A 20,958-nucleotide genomic window follows, 5' to 3' on the forward strand; every position below is an offset into this window, starting at 1 on the left:
CTTTTATTTTAGCAATTAAATTTGCTAAATTTCATGTGTTCTAAAAAATTGTAGTTCTAGCTGGTTTTGGTCCAGTAGAAATTCAAATTTGGGGATTAATCATAATATTGCAAAAACATTATATACGCATCAGAGAGAGAGAGAGAAATATAAGTTTGAGAGAGAATATAATTTAAGTAATTATGTTTATATTCTTATACAAACTTTAAATGAAGATAGCTAGACTTAGAATAAAGGAATTAACACAAAATCAAAAGTGTTTTAAAAATTATGTTATTGTTGTTTATATCTGTAAAAAAAATATTTGAAAACATGCCTTATAAGTGTCCTATTTTACTTATACTGGACCTACCTAAAAATGCCGGGACTCGAACAGGGTGCACCTGACGCTATATTCTTGTTCACAAACATTGTTTGCATTGAAGAAATATTTACATAGACGTTGATTTTGTTAGAATATTCCTATCCTAACTAAAGTTGTGAAAGTTTATAGATTTTTTAAAAATAGGGTAGCTTCGCTCCTCCAAAACAGCTACTCACCAAATGCACATTAGAAGTTAAGAGAGGCAAAATTGAAGTTATTTCCGAGTTAAAGCCAAAAAAATTACATCATTTCTTCAAATACAAGCTTATTTATGGAAGTTTACTTTTGTCTACTTTAAATGTCCCGTTTTTTGGCAAAAGATCGCACTGTGATTTGTATAAAACCTTGGTTTTTAAACATTTCAATAAAATATGTAAAAAGTTTATATCAAAAAGTCCATGCGATCATTTTAATCTACCTCCTTTCCTTTTTCAAATACCTCTTTCTTCTGCTTTTAAATTATTTTCTTTTACTTTGCTGTGTTAATATAAGCAACACCATTGGTTGATTTTCAATGACCCAATATAAAAGTTCCACAAGGTTGTTGCTATGGGGAGATTATTTAGTTATTTAACCCTTTCTCCCTCTTATGTTTTACGCTAATGGTTATTATAAAGTGTAACATCTCCATAATAACATTTTTAAATGAAAGCAAGTTTATAGTATTTGTAATTGTAATATATTCATACACCTACTACGATCCTTGTAAGAAGGGAAGACTTGAAAGTCACACAGCGGATTTTTTTGGGGCTATTTCTAATGGGAGAGTGGTGGTACCCTCCACCAAAATAGTTATAAACTTTCCCAGGACCCAAAAGAAGCTACATTGTAAAGGAGAACCATTTTGGTTCAGTTGATTAGCGAGATCCTTAGATACAGACAACACACACACACACAGACCCTGTTCAGCATATATATACGGATTTTACTTTCTTTCTATCACCCTTCTCTATAGTATTCTCTTTAGAAGCCTCTAGTGGCTCTTGGGAAGTAAACCCACTCTGCTTTATATTTTAGTTTTAAAAAAAAGAAATAGTAGGATTTCAATGGGGTCATTTTTTTCTAGTGACAATTTTTCTTGGAAGAGTTGTGGAACTCACCCTCAAAATAGTTATAAATCTTCCCAGGACATATGGGAAGCTACACTGTAAAGGAGAACCATATTGGATCAGCAGTACAGACAGACACACACAGATCCATTTACTTTATTATAAGTATTAACTAGAAACTTTTGTTATAATTAAAAGTTCCAAAGATTTTAAAAATAAATATAAAAAAAAATCCATGAAGTGAATAAATCAAAATCTGTAAGTAAATCAAAATAAGTTAAATTTTTTAAATTGTAGGTTTTTTTGCCGCAGAATAATGATTATGTAATAATGTATATTGTAATCCTTTTATAAAAGTAACAGGATGTTTATCAAAATACTATTATCATAGTAATATGATGTGTTTCTATGTGTCTGGCTTAAGATCTCACTAAATGCTAAAAGTATGTCCTTTCACTGTAATCTGTGTTTACTCAGTTTTGCAACAAATTTGTGTACAATTTCATTTTTACTTATAAATTAATTTTCTGCTTATTAGGTTTAAACATTTATTAGGAACCTTGATTACTAGTCTTGATTACTAGAACCCGCAGATATGGCTTAGTAGTTTAACGTCCGCTTATCTGTTGGGGAGGTGTCGGGTTCGAGTCCCCAGACCGCATCAATACTAAAGATGTAAAAATTAGTACCTACTGCTGCTCTTTCAGGCGTTAGAGATTTGGAGTAAGAGTAGGGGGGAAGCCTTAGCCCTAAATCAGGTATGCATGGGTGGTCCTTGGCATGGTGCACTAGTGATCGAAAACGCTGTAAGGTCATAGGTTGATTGAAAAGTCCTTGTGGACTAGCATTGTGTAGTAGCTCACTAGTGTATTAGTGGCATTTGTTAGTTCAACGACTTGGAGTCATGCTTGGATCCTAGGTTGCATTGAAAAGTCCCTAGGATTTGATGTGGCTTCAGTCATTGCTGATACAGCGTCATGTTCATGCTTGGGTTGCATTAATTGTCGCAATAATACCGTGACCAAAAAATCACGAAACCTTAACTCTCCACCCATAAGGTTGAAGTGTAAATTACCCACAAGTCCTAATTAAAGTGCCAAGGAAATTGATGGGAAGGATGCAACTCGAATCCGCGTCATACCAAAGACGTTAAAAATGGTGCCTACCTGCTCTGTTTGGCACAGGACATCAAAGAGTTAGAGAAGGGGAAATGCCTTGGCCCCAAACAGGCGCAACTCATTACCATGCACAGTTAGGATCTCCAGACAAAGATCGTGCAATCAAAGGGTTGGTTGTCTGTAATGTACTGTACCACGGGTATGAGGTGAAGGACCAAGAGTCTGGCCTTGAGTTGACAAGTTGACTGTTCAGTCCAGGTGCAACTCACCCACACGACATTAACATACTAGTCGCCACAGTTTCTGACAGTAGGATTTTTACCTGTAACATTCAGCATGCAAAGATGCTTATCTAGCATTAATAATCAAAAGTCGACTATCTGCTGCCACACAGCTAAACATCATAGTTTAGCTTTATTACTCATTAAATTGATTGAGTATTTTTATAATTTTCATATCTTTTAAATTTATATATTTCAATAATAGAGTATGAACTACCAACAATAGTTGAGTACCTTTATTGATTTTAATAATCAAATGACTTTAAACACTGTATACTTATAGATACCCCTTCATATCATATTGAATGAAAGATGAAGGTGGCAGAAAAAATCTAAAGATTCAAATTTGTACATAAGTGCCTCAATGTATTTTATAACCTATATGAAGATTCTATAAAATAGAAAAATCAACAGTTTCAGTCATTGAGATCTTAATGGGTAAACAATGCTTTTTTTCTTTTCTTCTAAGGATGATTATATTCACAATATTATTTTAGAATTTCTCAGAACATAAAAGACAAATAAAAAATATAATTTTGGTTTCTTCAAAACTGAAAGACTATGTTAAATTTTCCACTGACCCAAAGTGCAAAATAACTATTTCAGACTTGTTACTCATAAACACACAAAGTAAATTAAAAGTAGCTAAGCAGCAAAAATAGAATTATTGAAAAAACAACTTTAAAATCTAAATATTCTTATTTTGAAAATTATGAATCATACAATAATCAATTTTTATATAAAAAAGGCACAATATTTTAAAATGATGACTATAAAGCATTGTAGGTAATTATTCTGTTCACCCAAAGCAGTTTTGTTCTGAAATAATTGTTATATTAATTAATCAAATTATTTTGGAAGTAATTGCAGATATAAGATTTAACAGATAAACTGGAATTATTCATAGATAGTTGTAGAGAAACAAAAAATTATAAAAGACGATGTTTTTGTCTGTTCATTGAGATTTTTTGATTAGATATTTTTAGATGGACAGATATGCAATTATACATATACATATATATATATATAAAGATATATTTAGATGAATAAAAATACTTATAGATAGAAAGATAGATTATAAATTTTAACAGTTATAGATTTAAAATTGAGGATTATATTATAAGATATTAGATAATAAGCCAAGTATACAATTACAATATATACAGATAAGTGAATCAATTAATAGACAGATATATATATGTATATATATAGCTAAGTTGGTATAAAAAATTAATGGACTCTCTTTGTAAATTCTATTACACAAATAAGAAGTGGAGTGATCTGTGCTCCCTAGGCACTTTAAGTGAAAGAACTGATATAGCTGACTCTTTTGCTTTTTAAACTTTTCATAAGAATTTATTTAAATGTTTTACCTTGTTATATTGTTGTTATTATTCTGACTTCACTCAATTTCACTTCCTTTCTTTGCTCCTAAAAAAAGGTTTTAACTTTTAAAATCTTTTTAAATGTATTTTTTTGCAATGAATTGTTAATAATAACATCTGGTGGCAGTGTTTTTTTAAGGGGGGATAGAAAAAAACCCACAAAATCATCATATAAAATGATAAACTAAAATAGCCTTTAACCATCCTTGGAATTTTCAACTTAATTAGTTCAGTGGTTATCAAAGGACAAATTAAAAACTTTATTACTTGTTTGTCTTTATGACCAAGACTCCCCCCACCCCCCTGTTCCTCATTTTTGCAATACGGGTGGATAAAACCACCATTACCTCTGTTCTGCTCGCCTATTGAATAAACTAAAGACTATTTTTTTCAATAAATTCATTATTTTCTGAACCCAGCCCCTAACAACCCTCCCCCACCCTTAATCTATTTCATTAAAAGTGACCAATAGAAAAAATTCATGAAAATCTGAATGAAAGGATAGCTATACTTATAATTATAAGCTTACCATTTTCTCTAAGTATATCTGCTATTTCTCTCTTTCTTTTCATTGTTTCTTCAGTGCCCCAAAACATTGGATGAGGCTCTTGAAGAGCCTCATCAAGAGCTGTGTTCCCTATCATATTTATTGATTATCAGATAATATACATTAGATCTTTTCAAGAAATTACCCTTTCTCGAATTTCATTCTTCTGCTAACCTAAAAAGTTACTTTAGGGGCCTAGAAATACATGTACAAAATTTCAGCTCTTTATCTCTACTGGCGACCTAGCGCCAGGCATGTAAAATAACAACAGATAACGGTAGCACAGCGGTTTTAACAATATCTCAGTAATAGCGGCCAGCCGCTAAAGATTAAAACTGATGTAGAGCAGCCAATTTTATAGCTAAGAAAACCAAATTTTATGATGAACTATTATTTTTTATAACAAAAATACCTTTTCTGACCATTGCCGAAAAACGACAAATAACGGAAAACGCCAATTTTGGCAGTAAAACGGCGGTTGGCAGCGCTAAATAATATTTTTATCTGTTTATAGTTAAAACCTATTAAGATATTATTTTCAGTTTTAAAAAATTGGCGCTTCCAGCATTAAAACAGGCAGTTAAACTTCTGTACCCCTACTTAACCCCCTAACAGACCCCCCCTCTGTCTCAGCTCCTGTTACAGATAGAGACGTAAAACTTATTTCTGGTGGTTCATGTGTATTTTAGAGAAAATAACTTTTTCTAGTCATAGCAATCATACCGCTCCTTATCCGCTTTTTAGCAACCAGCCGCTAAATATTAAAACTGCTGTAGAGCAGCCAATTTTATAGATAAGAAAACTAAATTTTATGACAAACTATTAATTTTTATAACATAAAAAATACCTTTTCTGACCATCGCCAAAAAACGACAAATAATGGAAACCGCCAAAATTGGCGGTAAAATGGCGGTTGGCGGCGCTAAATAATATTTGTATCCGTTTATAGTTACAACATTTTAAGATATTATTCTCAGTTAAAAAAAATTGGCGCCTCCAGAACTGAAACCGGCAAAAACAGGCAGTTAAACTTATGTAACCTTACTTAACCCCAAAACAGACCTCTCTCTATCTCGTCTCCTGTTACAGATAGAGATGTAAAACTTTTTTCTGTTGATTCATGTGTATTTTTAGAGAAAATTACTTTTTCTAGTCATAGCTGGTCAGACTGCTCCTTATCCGCTTTTTAGCTTTTTATGACGAGCTATTATTTTATTATAACAAAAAAAAATGCTTTTTCTGACCATCACCAAAAAAGACAAATAACGGAAACCGCCAATTTTGGTGGTAAAATGGTTGGCCGCAGCTGGCCGCTAAAAAGCGGATAAGGAGCGGTCTGACCGCTATGACTATAAAAAGTAATTTTCTCTAACAATACAGATGAACCACCGAAAAAAGTTTTACGTCTCTATCTGTAACAGGAGCCGAGATAGAGGGGGGGGGGGGTCTGTTAGGGGGTTAAGCAGGGGTACAGAAGTTTAACTGCCTGTTTTTGCCAGTTTTGGTGCTGGAAGCGCCAATTTTTTTTAAACTGAAAATAATATCCTAATAAGTTTTAACTATAAACAGATAAAAATATTATTTAGCGCCACCAACCGCCATTTTACCGCCAAAATTGGCGGTTTCCGTTATTTGTCGTTTTTCGGCGATGGTCAGAAAAGGTATTTTTTTGGTTATAAAAAATAAAAGTTCAACATAAAATCTGGTTTTCTTAGCTTTAAAATTGGCTGCTCTAAAAGCGGATAAGGAGCAGTCTGACCGCTATGACTGAAAAAGTAATTTTCTTTAAAAATACACATGAACCACCAGAAAAAAGTTTTACGTCTCTATCTGTAACAGATGCCGAGATAGAGGGGGGGGTCTGTTAGGGGGTTAAGTAGGGGTACAAAAGTTTAACTGCCTGTTTTTGCCGGTTTTGGTGCTGGAAGCACCAATTTTTTTTTAACCGAGAATAATATCTTAATAAGTTGTAACTATAAACAGTGACAAAAAAAAGAAATTTTTTAGGCCTTTTCAAAAGGCAGTTTTGAAATCCCGTTATTTCATAAAAAAATTAAAATGCTTAGATAATGGCTTGGAAGGTGAATTTAGGTGTTCTGCATATTTCAACTTATACACATAAGGCCTAAGATATGATATCCCAAAAATCTTTTGTCAAAGTCTACTCTACACCTAGCGCTGGCGATTTAATTTTTCACAGGTATAAAATGCATGATTTTAGAAAACTGACTGGCACTAGGTGTAGAGTAGACTTTGAAAAAAGATTTTTGGATATAATATCTTTGGCCTTATGTGTTTAAATTGAAATATGCAGAAGGGCTGAAAACCTGCACATTACTGAGATATTGTTAAAACCGCTGTGCTACTGTTATCTGTTGATATTTTACATGCCTGGCGCTAGGTCGCCAGTAGAGATAAAGAGCTGAAATTTTGTACATGTATTTCTAGGCCCCTAAAGTAACTTTTTAGGTTAGCAGAAGAATGAAATTCGAGAAAGGGTATTTTCATGAAAAGATCTAATATACATATATTAACCCTGTCAAAATTTTGTCAAGTTGAATGATAATAGTCAAGTAGTCATAATATAATTACAATATTATTAATATTGGTAATATGTCAGCAATATGACTTTTATTTAGTTTATAAAGTTGGCATAAACTATATTTGAATTGAACACATAAACATAATGTTTCCAAGGTAAATGGACAAGCAACATAGCAGAGTATTACTGAGTAGAGAGATAGATAGAGATAGAAATAGAGAAAGAGAGAGATAGAGAGAAAGAGAGAGAGAGATAAAGTTGAAAGGAAAATTTACGTATTCGTGCATAAGATTGATAAATAGATAGATAGTTAGATAGAGAGATATATAGATAGATAAATAGATATTAAGATTGATAAACCGATATATATTTATATATATATATATATAGATAGATAGATAGAACAAACTGTAACTAAAGATTTACAAATATAATATAATAATATTATGTAACTAACCACCATTATCTGTACTGTTGATATCCGCTCCATGTTCTAGAAGTAGTCTAGCTAAGTCTGTGTATCCATACTCAGCTGCATAATGAAGACTTGTCATTCCTAGATATAAATATATTAGTTACATTATATATTCTTTAGTTCAGAGTACAGCTATAGATATACAGAGAGAGGTGTACAGAGATCAATATTTATACTACAGATAGATAGATAGAATAAACTAAAAATACACTATATAGTATAATAATATTATGTAGCTAACCTCTATTATCTTTATGGTTGACATCAGCTCCATATTCTAGAAGTATTCTGATTACTTCTGTGTATCCATTAATTGCTGCATGCATAAGACTGGTCCATCCTAGATACAGCATGACCCTCGAAAAAGTATTTTTAAGCATCTGCAGCCCATATTTCTCAATGAATTATCAAAAAATGTATATGTCCTTGTTCTCTGTAGATTTCCACATAAGTAGATACAAAAATATTTTTTTTACATCAATTAACAGCGGAGATTTTTTGAGCCAAAGTTTTGAAAAAGTGGCTGAGAAAAAAGTAACTTTTCAAGAAAAATGTTTTTTTAAAGTGAAATGATGTGTTTTCCTCATAATTTCAATACTTTTTATAAAACTTATATAAAGATGTTTCCAAGAAATTTATTTCATGCTGAAAGCACTTTTTTCACTTGCTCTAAAAGGCATTTTTAGATTAGTGTAAATTGCAAAAACACCCTTACAGAAAGAAATCCTATAAAAAATAGTAGCAAATTGAAAGTTTACATAAACAGAAATCAAACACTTTTTATTTTATAAAAATAAGTTAAAAAACAAAAAAGTTACAGCTACAAACTTTTATTAAACATTTAACAATTTAATGATTTTTATCTGTGTTTTAGTAATTTGTATGAGTGGGCGGGAATTTAAGCACTAATCTTTCCGGTCGTAAGCATTGATTGGGGAGGGTTTTATTTAAGGTCATATTAATAAGTGGGAGATATTATAAGATTTGAGGGAAAATGGTTATAAGAAAAATGTATCCAGTAAAATTTGAAAAGTAGTTTTTTATATGTAAAACTAACGTTTTTTAATGCAATAAAAAATGTATCAATTGTAAACTTGCTCTTCTTTCTTATTTTTTTTAAACTGGTTGATAAAAAGTAATATACTAATAAAAAACTAAGAAATATTTAGCAATATCCAGTTTCTCAAGCACTTTTTCCAAACTTTGGCTTTAAAAATCTCGGCTGTTAATTGATGTAAAAAAAATATTTTGATATCCTTTGATGTAGAAAATTATAGAGAACAAGTACATATGAATCTTTTAATATTTTATTGAGAAATATAGGCTGCAGATGCTTAAAAATACTTTTTCGAGGGTCATGCTGTATAAATATATTAGATACATTATATATTCTTTACTTAAGAGTACAGTTATAGATATAAAAAGAGAGGTGACAGAGATAGATAAATAGATAGAATATACTAAAGATACACTATGTAGTGAAATAATATTATGTAACTAACCATCATTATCTTTATAGTTGACATCAGCTTGATGTTCTAGAAGTAGTTTGACTACTTCTGTGTTTCCATCCCTTGCTCCCCTCATAAGACTTGTCCATCCTAGATATAAATATATTAGATACATTATATATTATGTTGTTCAGAGTTATAGATATACAGAAAGATATAAGTGGAGAGATAGATAGATATAGAGTTAAATGAATATAATATGTATATAGATGGATAGAATATACTAAAGATATACTATATAGTAAAATAATATTATGTAGCTAACCTCTTTTATCTTTATGGTTGACATCAGCTCCATATTCTAGAAGTAGTCTGATTACTTCTGTGTATCCATTAATTGCTGCATGCATAAGACTGGTCCATCATAGATATAAATATATTAGTTACATTATATATTCTTTACTTCAGAGTACAGTTATAGATATAAAAAGAGAGGTGACAGAGATAGATAAATAGATAGAATATACTAAAGATACACTATGTAGTGAAATAATATTATGTAACTAACCATCATTGTCTTTATAGTTGACATCAGCTTGATGTTCTAGAAGTAGTTTGACTACTTCTGTGTTTCCATCCCTTGCTCCCCTCATAAGACTTGTCCATCCTAGATATAAATATATTAGATACATTATATATTATGTTGTACAGAGTTATAGATATACAGAAAGATATATGTGGAGAGATAGATAGATATAGAGTTAAATGAATATATATGTATATAGAGATGGATAGACTATTCTAAAGATATACTATATAGCATAATAATAGGTAATAGGATAAATGTCAGAGCGACAAACGTCTGAGAGACAAACATCAGAGTGACAAATGTCAGAGAGACAAACGTCAGACTGGACAAACATAAGACTATACAAACATCAGAGTGGTACAAAGGTCAGACAAATTAAGCTTTTTGTAAAAGTCTGACGTTTTATAAAAATCAGTAAAAATTATGTTTTGTATTCATTGTTTATGAGAATTAACCAATTATAAAAAAGATTAAAAATGGTTTTACTTATCACAGACTTGCTACATATGTTTGTTTAACATCTATTTGAACAATATGCTACTCTATAATTCACTTTGTATGTCTGTCCGTCAGTAAGTTCGTCCTTCAGACAGTAAGTCCATAATGCTATGGGGGATTTACTCAGCCCCTATAAAAGATTTTTGACAACATTCCTATCATTAAGGAGCACAATTAATTATAAAACACTCAAGCTGGTAGGGTCGCTTTTTAGCAGGTTTTTGGCTATTTTTATATTTTCCACATTTTCCCCAATCTTTTGTGTTTATGGTCCGATTTTCTAAATTTTTTCAGTAAAGATATCAAATTAAATTTTCCGTCATTTGCAGAAAACAGCAATGACAGTCAGACTGCCATTTTGCAGGTTTTAGGCTATTTTTATATTTTCCACATTTTTCCCCATATCTTTGTTGTTTATAGTCCGATTTTCTAAATTTTTCAGTTAAAGATATCAAAATAATAATTTTTTCCATTGTTATGCGCATCTAGTATGTAATCTACTTTCACCGTCTTTATCATACAAAATAAAACAAGGTTTTGTGTTTAATTTTCCCAATAAATCTATTCTTGATTTTAATAAATACACTTTAAATCTACTTGTTTTTTTTGCTTTGCTACTTATGGATGTTGTCATCCTTATTTTTTTCTATGGATAGAGCTTATTTATAAAAACAGAGTTAAAATCTATTTACATTGTTTTACATATTACTATTGAAAATAAAATTGAATTTGACACACCCTAACACATACTTTAATTTTATAAATTATACAATACATATTACATATACTTTTACTTATCCAAAAAAAACATAATATAAGGTATAGTTGTTTACTATAGTGTTATTTTTTGTGTTCAAGAGCAAGGTTTAAAGCAGTACTAAATCTAGAGAGAAAAAAGAAAAATATCTTATATTTGACTTCATTCACCAAAACAATGAATACAAACATAGTTTTTAAGGTTTATAAAAAATGTCAGACTTTTACAAAAAGCTAAATTTGTCTGACCTTTGTACCACTCTGATGTTTGTATAGTCTGACCTTTGTCCAGTCTGACGTTGGTCTCTCTGACGTTTGTTGCTCTGACGTTTGTCTCTCTGAGGTTTTTGTTGCTCTGACGTTTGTCGCTCTGACGTTTGTCCTAGTATCTAATAATATTATGTAACTAACCTATGTTGTCTTTATTGTTGACATCAGCTTTATATTCTAGAAGTAGTCTGACTGTTTCTGTGTTTCCAAACCACCCTGCTGCCATCATAAGACTTGTCATTCCTACATATTAATATATTATATACATTATATATTCTTTAGTTCGGAGTACAGTTATAGATATACAGAGAGCCATGTAAAGAGATATATAGATAGAAATAGAATATAGAAAGATAGATAGAATATACTAAATATACAATATATAAATATAGTTTAATAATATTATGTAACTAACCCCAATTATTTTTATAGTTCACATTGGCTCCATGTTCTAGAAGTAGTCTGACTGTTTCTGTGTTTCCATACTGTGCTGCAAGAATAAGACTTGTCTCACCTAGATATAAATATATATTAGTTACATTATCAATCTGCAAAACAAAAATTGGCTGAATATTAGTTACATTATATATTCTTTAGTTCAGAATACAGTTATAGATATACAGAGAGATAAATGGATATACAGATAAAGATATGTAGAAAATAATAAAAAAGTTACAAATATAGTAAAATAATATAATGTAACTAACCATTATTATCTATATGGTTGACATCAGCTTTATGTTCGAGAAGTAGTCTGACTGTTTCTGTGTTTCCCTTCAATGCTGCCATCATAAGACTTGTCAATCCTAGATGAAAATATTTTAGATACATTATATTTTTTAGTTCAGAGTGCACACACCCCACCAGAAGGCTTGTTAGGTTAGTAAAAACAACCCATGGAAAGGGTTTACACAGGATGTACTGGGACCTTATGGTGAGTTCAGAACATGCTTTCCTTAAATTGAATTAGCACCTTCCCATGGCAGAAAATTTTAAAATTACTTTTGGTTGTCAAATTTTACTTTTATTTTTAGAGTACCTTCACCTAACCTCCTTTATTGTCTTATTTTGTCTTTTATATTCATCATGCAAATTCATTTACATTAAAGTTGAATTTACAGATGTTGGAGCTTTCTAGAGAGGTCAAAAAGGTGAAACATAAAATTAAATATTTTAGAGAAAATTACAAGTATCTTCTTAAAAATCTTTCTAATATTGCTTTAAATTGACCAAATTGGACAGTTAAGGTGCCTAAAACTATTGGACAATAGGTGCAGTCAATATTTTTTATTCCTTGAAATTATATTGCAGCAACTTTATTAAAGATAGTTAAATAATAATTTATGTCACAGATATGTCACAGTTTTATGTGGATATTTATTTTGTTTAAAGACATGCCATTTATAACAATAGTTAGTGTTTAGTTCTCATCCTATAAACACATGCATTTGTAATTCATTTCCTATACAAGGGATCAAATTAACAAAATGTCAAAGTTTAACAACTTAAGTGTAGAAACTACAGTAACAGAAGATATTCGGGATATCAGGGATAGATTATCTAAATTAGAAGTAATTGAGAGTCTGTCTGCCCGTATTACTGCAAATGAAAAAGAATTGGTTTCTCTTTCTAAAGCCATGAGTGATTTGCAGGACGCAAATACTGATTTGAAAGAGGAGATTAAGAAGCTGAATGATGATCTTGAGTCCAGGCCTAAAAAGGCAGATTTAGATGCTTTAAAAAGCGAGCTATCTGCATTTAAAGCAGAAATTAATGATAAGCATATACTTCCTTTAAAGGAAGGACTTGAGACTGTCAGAGAAGGAGTGGATGCTAGAGAGCAGGCATCAAGGAATTACTGTGTGCGTATAAATGGTCTATTTGTTCCAGAGGCGCAAGCCAAAAATATCTCTGAATATGACCATGCTAAGCTTTGTATGGCTGCTGTGCATGAAGTGCTTGAGCCTGTGTTGATCAAAAAGAAAGATTCCATTGGGTTCAGCGTTGATCAACCATCAGATTACATTGAGACAGCACATATATTGCCCATCCCAAAGAGTGGTAACTATATGTGCCCACCTATTTTTGTGCGTTTCAAAAACCGCAACCTTCGAAATCTTATTCTTGCCAACAAAAATTTTGCCAAGGTTCGGAAAAATGATAGTGAAAAAGGCACAAAGAGCTATCGTATTGCTGCGGATTTAACCAAACGCCGCTATGCTGTCATGCAAAAATTGATCCAATCTGAGAAATTTGAAAAAGTTTGGCATCTAGATGGTAAAATTGTCAAATTTATTACTAAAAAGAGTGAGAAAGTATTTAAAGTAAAAATGTTTGAAATCACACCCAATCAAATAATTGAGAAATATTGTTAAGATATAAATATATTACAAAGTGAATTTTATGTTAAATATCCTATCATATGTAATACTTTGATTTTTGACTAAGTTTTATCTTCTTACATTATATTTTATAATATTTAAATTATAGAGTAGCTACGCAACTAAAAATTGCTTCATGTAAATATAATTTTATACCCTTGTTATGAGATATGTTTATGTTAACTAATAATACCCAATTTCCGTTTGTTTCATTCATTATATATAACCTATTTTCCCCTTCATTATACCTTCTTAATATGAGTCACACACTGTGTTGTAATTTTAATTTTCGATAGAGTGGGTAGCATCTGTCAGATTTTAAATAACATTGAATATGATTTCTTATCTAGATATAAAGATTCTACATTAAATGGTAATAATTATGAAAATCCGTATTATGAAATTGATCTGTCATGTTCATATTTTAATAACAAACAATTTATTGAAAAATGTAAGCAATTTCAAACATTAAAATTTCTTTCTTGGAACATTCAGAGTCTTAATAGTAAATTTATTCAGCTTAAAGAATATATAGATCATTTAAAAGAAAATAAAGTTACAATAGATGTAATATCTTTGCAAGAAGTCTGGACTATTTATGACCAAGATATATTTAAAATAGAAGATTATATCTTTATCTATAAGTGTAGAAAGAATAAAGGGGGCGGCGGGATAGCTTATTATATTCATAAAAATCTAAAATTCAAAATATTAAATGAATTGTCAACATTTGAAGAAGGCTTATTTGAGTCACTCACAATTCAACTTGAATATAACAAAGAAAAATTTATTTTGAGTAATGTCTACCGGCCTAATACTTCTATAATGGGATTTACTGAATCTCAACAAATGGATTTTTTTATTGATAATTTTTCTAACCTACAAAGTAAATTAATGTCTTTTAAATGTGCCTCTTACATTTTCACAGATTCTAATTTTGACATTTTAAAATATCATTGTCATGAAAAAACAAATGATTTCCTTGAAAATTGCATTGCAAATGGTTTTTTATCTTTGATAACGAGACCAACAAGAATTTCTAGGACATCAGCAACATGTATTGACCAAATTTTTACTAACGCAAAAGATAATAGTTTTCATTCAGGAATTTTATTAAATGATATATCTGATCATTTCCCAATTTTCACAATAACACCTTATTCATATAAAGCAAGTAAAGAATCTTGTATTTTTACAAGAAATATTAATGAAGAAAAAATTACTGGGTTTATCAATCTATTAAGAAATGTTAATTGGGAAAATGTAACTAACAGTTTAGAACCTCAACATTGCTTTAATAAATTTTATGAGCTTTTTAATGAATTTTATGAACTTTCTTTTCCTTTACAAAAGATTAGAATTAATAAGAACATACATAAAATTGAAAAATTTATGACTGATGGTTTAATGAGATGTAGAGATAAAAAATTTGAATTGTCAACGTTAAGTATTAATGAACCAACTGCTGATAATATTAGGATGTATAATAGATATAGAAATGTCTATAATCGTGCAATAAAAACAGCTAAAAAATTGTATTATTGTAATGAGCTAAAAAAATGTAAATCTGACTTGAGGAAAACTTGGGATATTATTAGAGATGCAATCCGAAAAACAAAAGATAAAGCAACATGTATCAATGAACTGAAGTTTAATGATGCTATATATTTAGATAATGCAGAAATTTCTGAGAAATTGAATGAACACTTCACTTCTGTAGCAAGCAAGATATCATCTAAAATAAATCCTTCTAACATTGATCCGTGTAGCTATATACCTAATTATAATTCCAGTTTTAAAATGCATACAATAAACCCAAATATAGTCACAGATATTGTTAAAAAAATGGGAAATAAACAAAGCATGGACATTTTTGGCCTGTCAAATTCTTTTTTAAAGAAAATAATTTCTGTCATTGCCCTTCCTCTCTCTCATGTCATTAACCAAACTATTTTAACTGGAAAAATACCTTCTGAATTAAAAATTGCAAAAGTTATACCTATTTTTAAGTTAAAAGGGAATAATTCTAATGAAAAAGCTGATCCATCAAATTATAGGCCAATAAGTTTATTAGCTATTTTCTCAAAAGTTTTAGAAAAAGTCATTTATCAACAACTGTCGTGCTATTTGATTAGAAATAATATCATTTTTGAACATCAGTATGGATTTCAATCAAAAAAGTCTACAATACACCCTGTGATACACCTCTTAAATTATATAGCTGAAGCAAAAAACGATAATAAAACTGTAATTGGAGTCTTCTGTGATCTTGCAAAATGTTTTGATACAATTCCACACTCTATTTTAATTAAAAAGTTGTCAAAAATTGGCATTAATGGCGTTGAACTTGAATGGTTTAAAAATTATTTAAGTAATAGACAGCAATTTGTACATGTAAACAATACTGACTCAAGAAAGCTGAACATAGATAGAGGTGTCCCACAGGGCTCTATTTTAGGACCAATTCTATTTTTAATCTACATAAATGATCTTAAAAACTGTACTGATTTATTTACCCTATTATTTGCTGATGACAGTAATTTTTTAATTTCTGGTAAAAACTTTACAGAGATTAAACTGAAATTAAACAATGAACTTAAAAAGATATCCGATTGGTTTAGGAGTAATCAAATGAGCTTAAATCCTGATAAAACTAAAATCATGATATTTAATAAAAATGAAAATACTATTGATTGGAATGCTCTTAATATTAAGCTAAACTTTAACAATGAAAATGAGTTTGATCCTGAGAAAATAAAAATTTTAAATTATGTCAATTCAAGTAGCAATATTCCTGCAATTAAATTCCTAGGTGTATTTATAGATCCTTCTTTAAATTTTAAATATCATGTAGAACATTTACGTAAAAAGATTTCTAGTTCCTTATTTCTTATAAATAGAGCTAAACATATACTGAATTTAGATAGCAAAAAAATGCTTTTTCACTCACTTAGAAATAGTCATTTACTTTACTGTTTACCTGCCTGGAGTTGTGGTCTTAAATCTACTATGGAACCATTAATTAAAATGCAAAAAAAGGCAATAAGAATTGTTTTTAGTAAGAAACACATCTCACACACAATGCCTTTATTTAAAAAAATGAATGTCCTTCCTTTACATGAATCAGCTAATTATTTGAAATTATTATTTATGTATGATTTTATAAACAGTAAGCTACCAAGTTCCTTTCAAGGTACATGGCTTCGCCGTAATCAATTACATACCAGAAATCTTAGAAACTCTAATATGTTTGATGTTAAAAAACCGAAGTTTAAATCTATTGAAAGATTTCCTAAGTATCATTTTCAAGAATTATGGAATAACCATTGTAATAATGATTTATTAACCCACAATCAATCAAGAAAAAAATTTATAAAAAATCTAAAAGAATCTTTGTTATCAAGCTTAACTTTAGTGTGTAACAACCCATTATGTCAAGAATGTAGATAAAATTGTATTTCTTTTCAATATTGTTTGAAATCTGATAAATCAATCAAAATCTATTTGTTGAAATGTTTTTTTAAAATTTCTATTAATGCAATAATGGTGTGAGACTTGTATGCCCTAATCAATCCTTCCTAATATCATTCTTTCCTCTCCAATATGATTTTATTTATTGCTTATTATCTTTTTTCTATTTATTTGTCTTATCTATATGGCCTGTATGAAAACAATGTGTGAATACACATTACTGCATACTTCCTAGTTTTTAGGAAACTGCCATTTGGGAAGAAATTTTTTTTATAAATTAACCATATCAATAAAATTTGACTGTATATATAAATGTATATAATATTCATTTAATTCATTTATTATTTTGTTGTTTTTTTTTCTATGTATGTACACCCAAGAATAATAAATCTAATCTAATCTAATCTAATCTAGAAAAAGGTGTAATAAATAAAGCTCATTCTAAAGAACATACTTTTACATAAGAGATGTTAAAAATGATACCCACTTCTGAAATGTCTGGCACTGACACCAATAAACAGGGGCAACTAATTACCATGATCTGGAGCTCCAGACAATGGGTTGTGCAATCAAAGGGTTGGTTATCTGTTTAAATGTTGCCTAACAAAATATCTCTATGAGTATTAGAGCATCGTATGTTATTAGAAGGGCATGATAATATGGCTTCAATAGATGATCACAAGAAATTGAATGAGAATCCCACCCCAATAAGGTATATCACTTAATTTTCTTAACCTTAAAAATACAGACCCCCAAACTTCTTTTTAAGTTAGACAATTTTTGAACAGGAAAAAAAAAATCCAACAACAGTGGTCATGGTGCTGATCAAGGTGTCATAAATATTTGGAATAGATCCTGGTACATAATACAAAAATTATTCTATCTATCTATTTGATCTGGCTGATTTGCAATGCCGGGTAGCTGGTTTAGCCAATATCCGGCATTAGAAATCAGCCAGATATCTGGTATCTGGCCAAAAAAGTATCCGGCACAACACTAGTTGGATAGATAAATAGATTAAAGAATAGGAAGAAACTATAGAAATTGATAAAATTAAAAGGTATGTATGGACAGTTAAATAAAGGATAGATAGATAATATAAACATACCAAGATTATCTTTCTTATCAATAAGAGATCCTCTATCCAGAAGAAGCTGTACTACAGAAGTATGACCACTCTGACTTGCCCAGTGGAGACTTGTTTTTCCTAAATATTTGAATATGTAACATAATTTCACATTTTCACTCAAACCGATTGGTATCCTGTGGATTAGAAGTGCTTCTCGTCCATACAAAAAAAACTGTGTCTAGCATCGTATTATATCCAGTTTTCTATGAATGTAAAAATTTACAATCATTAAAAGCTTGAAAGATTGAAAGCAGTTTTTTTTACCCCGTGTCTGCGGTATCTTGGGACTAAAAAATGGGTTTTAATCCTATAATTATACATTTTATATCCGTGGAAAGCTGTTTAAATACTATGCTATTTGCTGGATTATAATCAGTTCTCATCCATATTGAAAGATTATGTGTAGCATCCTAATACAGACAATTTTCCATGATTATAAAAAAATCATAAACTTAATATCATTTTTGTTGGTGGCCCCCCTTGGGGAGGACCTCCACTTCCTCTTAACCTCCTGGATAGCCGGGATATCCACCTGGAGGCCCTGCCTGGTTCATATGAGGCGGACTTGTGGGTGGGTGGTAGTAACCGCCACCACTGGGAGGGTATCCTCTATAGCCTCCGTACCCAGATTGTGGCGGATAGCCACCACCCGGTGGAGGTGGGTAACTGCCGGGCGCTGGCGGATACCCACCTGAGTAGCTGTGCGGTGGATAGCCTTGCGGCAGGCCTGGTGGATAGGGCGATGAGCCTGGCGGCGGCGGACCATAACTTGGGTAACCACTTGGTGGGGGTGGATATCCACCAGGATAGCCAGAGGGTGGAGGTGGATGTCCACCACAGGGCAGGCCGCCCAGAAGTCCACCTGGAGACTGTGACGGTGGGTTGTGCGGAGATGGTGATCCAACTGGGCGGGGATGAGGGGAGGGCGCTCTGCTGTGGGATGGCGGTTGTGGTAAAGGGGCTGGAGAGGGCTTCGATGGCACACCACCACTGCTTGATGATGGGGGTGTCTCGCTATATCTGATAAACCGATTTTCTGTTTTAAGCTTAACGGGAAAGTAAATTATGAGGGTCACTTTACCACTCCCCATTCCATCACATGATCCCAGAGGCGTAGACGATAGTAATAAATGAACCACGATTTAATATCAAATAGGAGAACATAGAATGTTTTCTCGTATTCATTTGAATCCGGTGGATAGGAACCGGTTCTCATCCATACGAAAAAAACTATGTCTAGCATCGTATTATATCCAGCTTTCTACGAATATAAAAATGTACAATCATAAGATTAAAACCAGTTTTTTTAGCCCATGCCTTAGGCACCTTGGGGCTAAAAAAAACTGGTTTTTATCTTATAATTGTACATTCTATATCTGCGGAAAGCTGTTTATAATACAATGCGAGAAATAGATATTATTAGTCAAAAAATATATTGGTTTCTGAAACCTTTTTTAAAAAAAACTCATATCAAATAAGATATAAAAACCGTAGTAATGCATAAGCAAAATATGTAGTTATAGAAGATAATTATAAATGATATTTAAATAAAGCATGATAATAAGTAAATAAGTTTATATATGACTTGCAAAAAAATTGAGAAAATTTTAAAAATATGCGTTTTAAGGGAAAAAAGAATTTACTTTGCATAAGAGGATAGGAAAAAATATGTACTTATAGATGATAATTATAAATGATATTTAGATAAATAAAGCATGATAATAAGTAAATAAGTTTATATATGACTTGCAAAAAATTTGAAAAGATTTTAAAAACATGCGTTTTAAGGGTAAAAAGAATTTACTTTGCATAAAAGGATAGGAAAAAATGTACAAAATTCATATGAACTTAAATTTTAAAATTCTATTGTAATATAAGCAAATAAATGAAAAAAAGATTAGAAATGGAATTTGTTATGCCAATTTTCAGAATTTATTATTTGCCGCCAAAATGAACCAATCAGGCGTCTCCTAATAAAAATACTAGCGTATCAATGGAAGTCTTTGGAAAAATGAGACACGGGATCTATCATATTATTAGTTGTTATATAACAAAGAAGACACATTGTTGGTCCATTTTGGCGGGAAACTATATATTTAGATTTGTGTCGCATCTATGATGCTGCCTACCTAGGGACATTGAGCTTGGACCAATAGAGGAGACAATGGGGACTCCTCCCGGCCCAATAGAAATTGTAGATCCTTAGAGAGATAAATAGATACATTGATGGATAAATATCTGATATATAGATTTATGATAGTCAAGAGTTATATGTATATATAGAGAATAAAACTAGATAGGCAAAACAGCCTAAAATTTTTGTTAGACCCATTGTTCACCAGTTACTAGTTCCAGAAAGGTGTTTTTTTTAAGGGATGGTTTGGTTGTATGTCATAGTATAATATATACCTGGATTAGAGCTTGTAGGTGGGCCAGCAGAGCTGGAGACAGGAGGGCCACCAGGACCACTTGGAGAATACCCAGGTCCACCTAAAGCAAGGACAATTAGGATGATAAGTAGCGCAGCTACAACAAAAAAAACAGCTGACTGTGAAACAATCAAAACATCAAAAAAGTAATGTAATCCTATATTCTAAAGCAACAGTATGTCTCATTTATATCTGCGTGTCTGTACCGAAAGAATAATTATTA

At 30.9% G+C, this 20,958-nt stretch overlaps 2 protein-coding genes across 2 annotated transcripts in view; both read right to left on the bottom strand.

The window, feature by feature from the left end:
• Nucleotides 1-7,738: 7,738 nt before the first annotated feature.
• LOC145307038 (uncharacterized) lies at nucleotides 7,739-9,630 on the bottom strand. Its single transcript, XM_080149377.1, has 4 exons — nucleotides 9,538-9,630; nucleotides 9,264-9,362; nucleotides 8,003-8,101; nucleotides 7,739-7,842 (listed from the first exon to the last, which is right to left on the bottom strand). The coding sequence occupies exons 1-4, from the start codon at nucleotides 9,620-9,622 to the stop codon at nucleotides 7,739-7,741; spliced, it is 387 nt and encodes a 128-aa protein (XP_080005503.1). The 5' UTR covers nucleotides 9,623-9,630.
• Nucleotides 9,631-9,775: 145 nt separating this feature from the next.
• The window catches only part of LOC145307039 (uncharacterized), an 11,366-nt gene continuing 183 nt past the window's right edge, over nucleotides 9,776-20,958 (bottom strand). The window contains exons 2-8 of the mRNA XM_080149378.1: nucleotides 20,716-20,796; nucleotides 20,436-20,507; nucleotides 18,286-18,384; nucleotides 12,033-12,131; nucleotides 11,741-11,839; nucleotides 11,467-11,568; nucleotides 9,776-9,879 (exon numbers count right to left, since the gene is read on the bottom strand). Coding sequence (XP_080005504.1) covers nucleotides 9,776-9,879; nucleotides 11,467-11,568; nucleotides 11,741-11,839; nucleotides 12,033-12,131; nucleotides 18,286-18,384; nucleotides 20,436-20,507; nucleotides 20,716-20,796 — 656 coding nt within the window. The remainder of the gene's footprint in view (nucleotides 9,880-11,466; nucleotides 11,569-11,740; nucleotides 11,840-12,032; nucleotides 12,132-18,285; nucleotides 18,385-20,435; nucleotides 20,508-20,715; nucleotides 20,797-20,958) is intronic.

The sequence above is a fragment of the Acartia tonsa genome, chromosome 15, assembly GCF_053477335.1.
Source record: "Acartia tonsa isolate MP-2025a chromosome 15, ASM5347733v1, whole genome shotgun sequence".
Taxonomy (NCBI): domain Eukaryota; kingdom Metazoa; phylum Arthropoda; class Copepoda; order Calanoida; family Acartiidae; genus Acartia; species Acartia tonsa.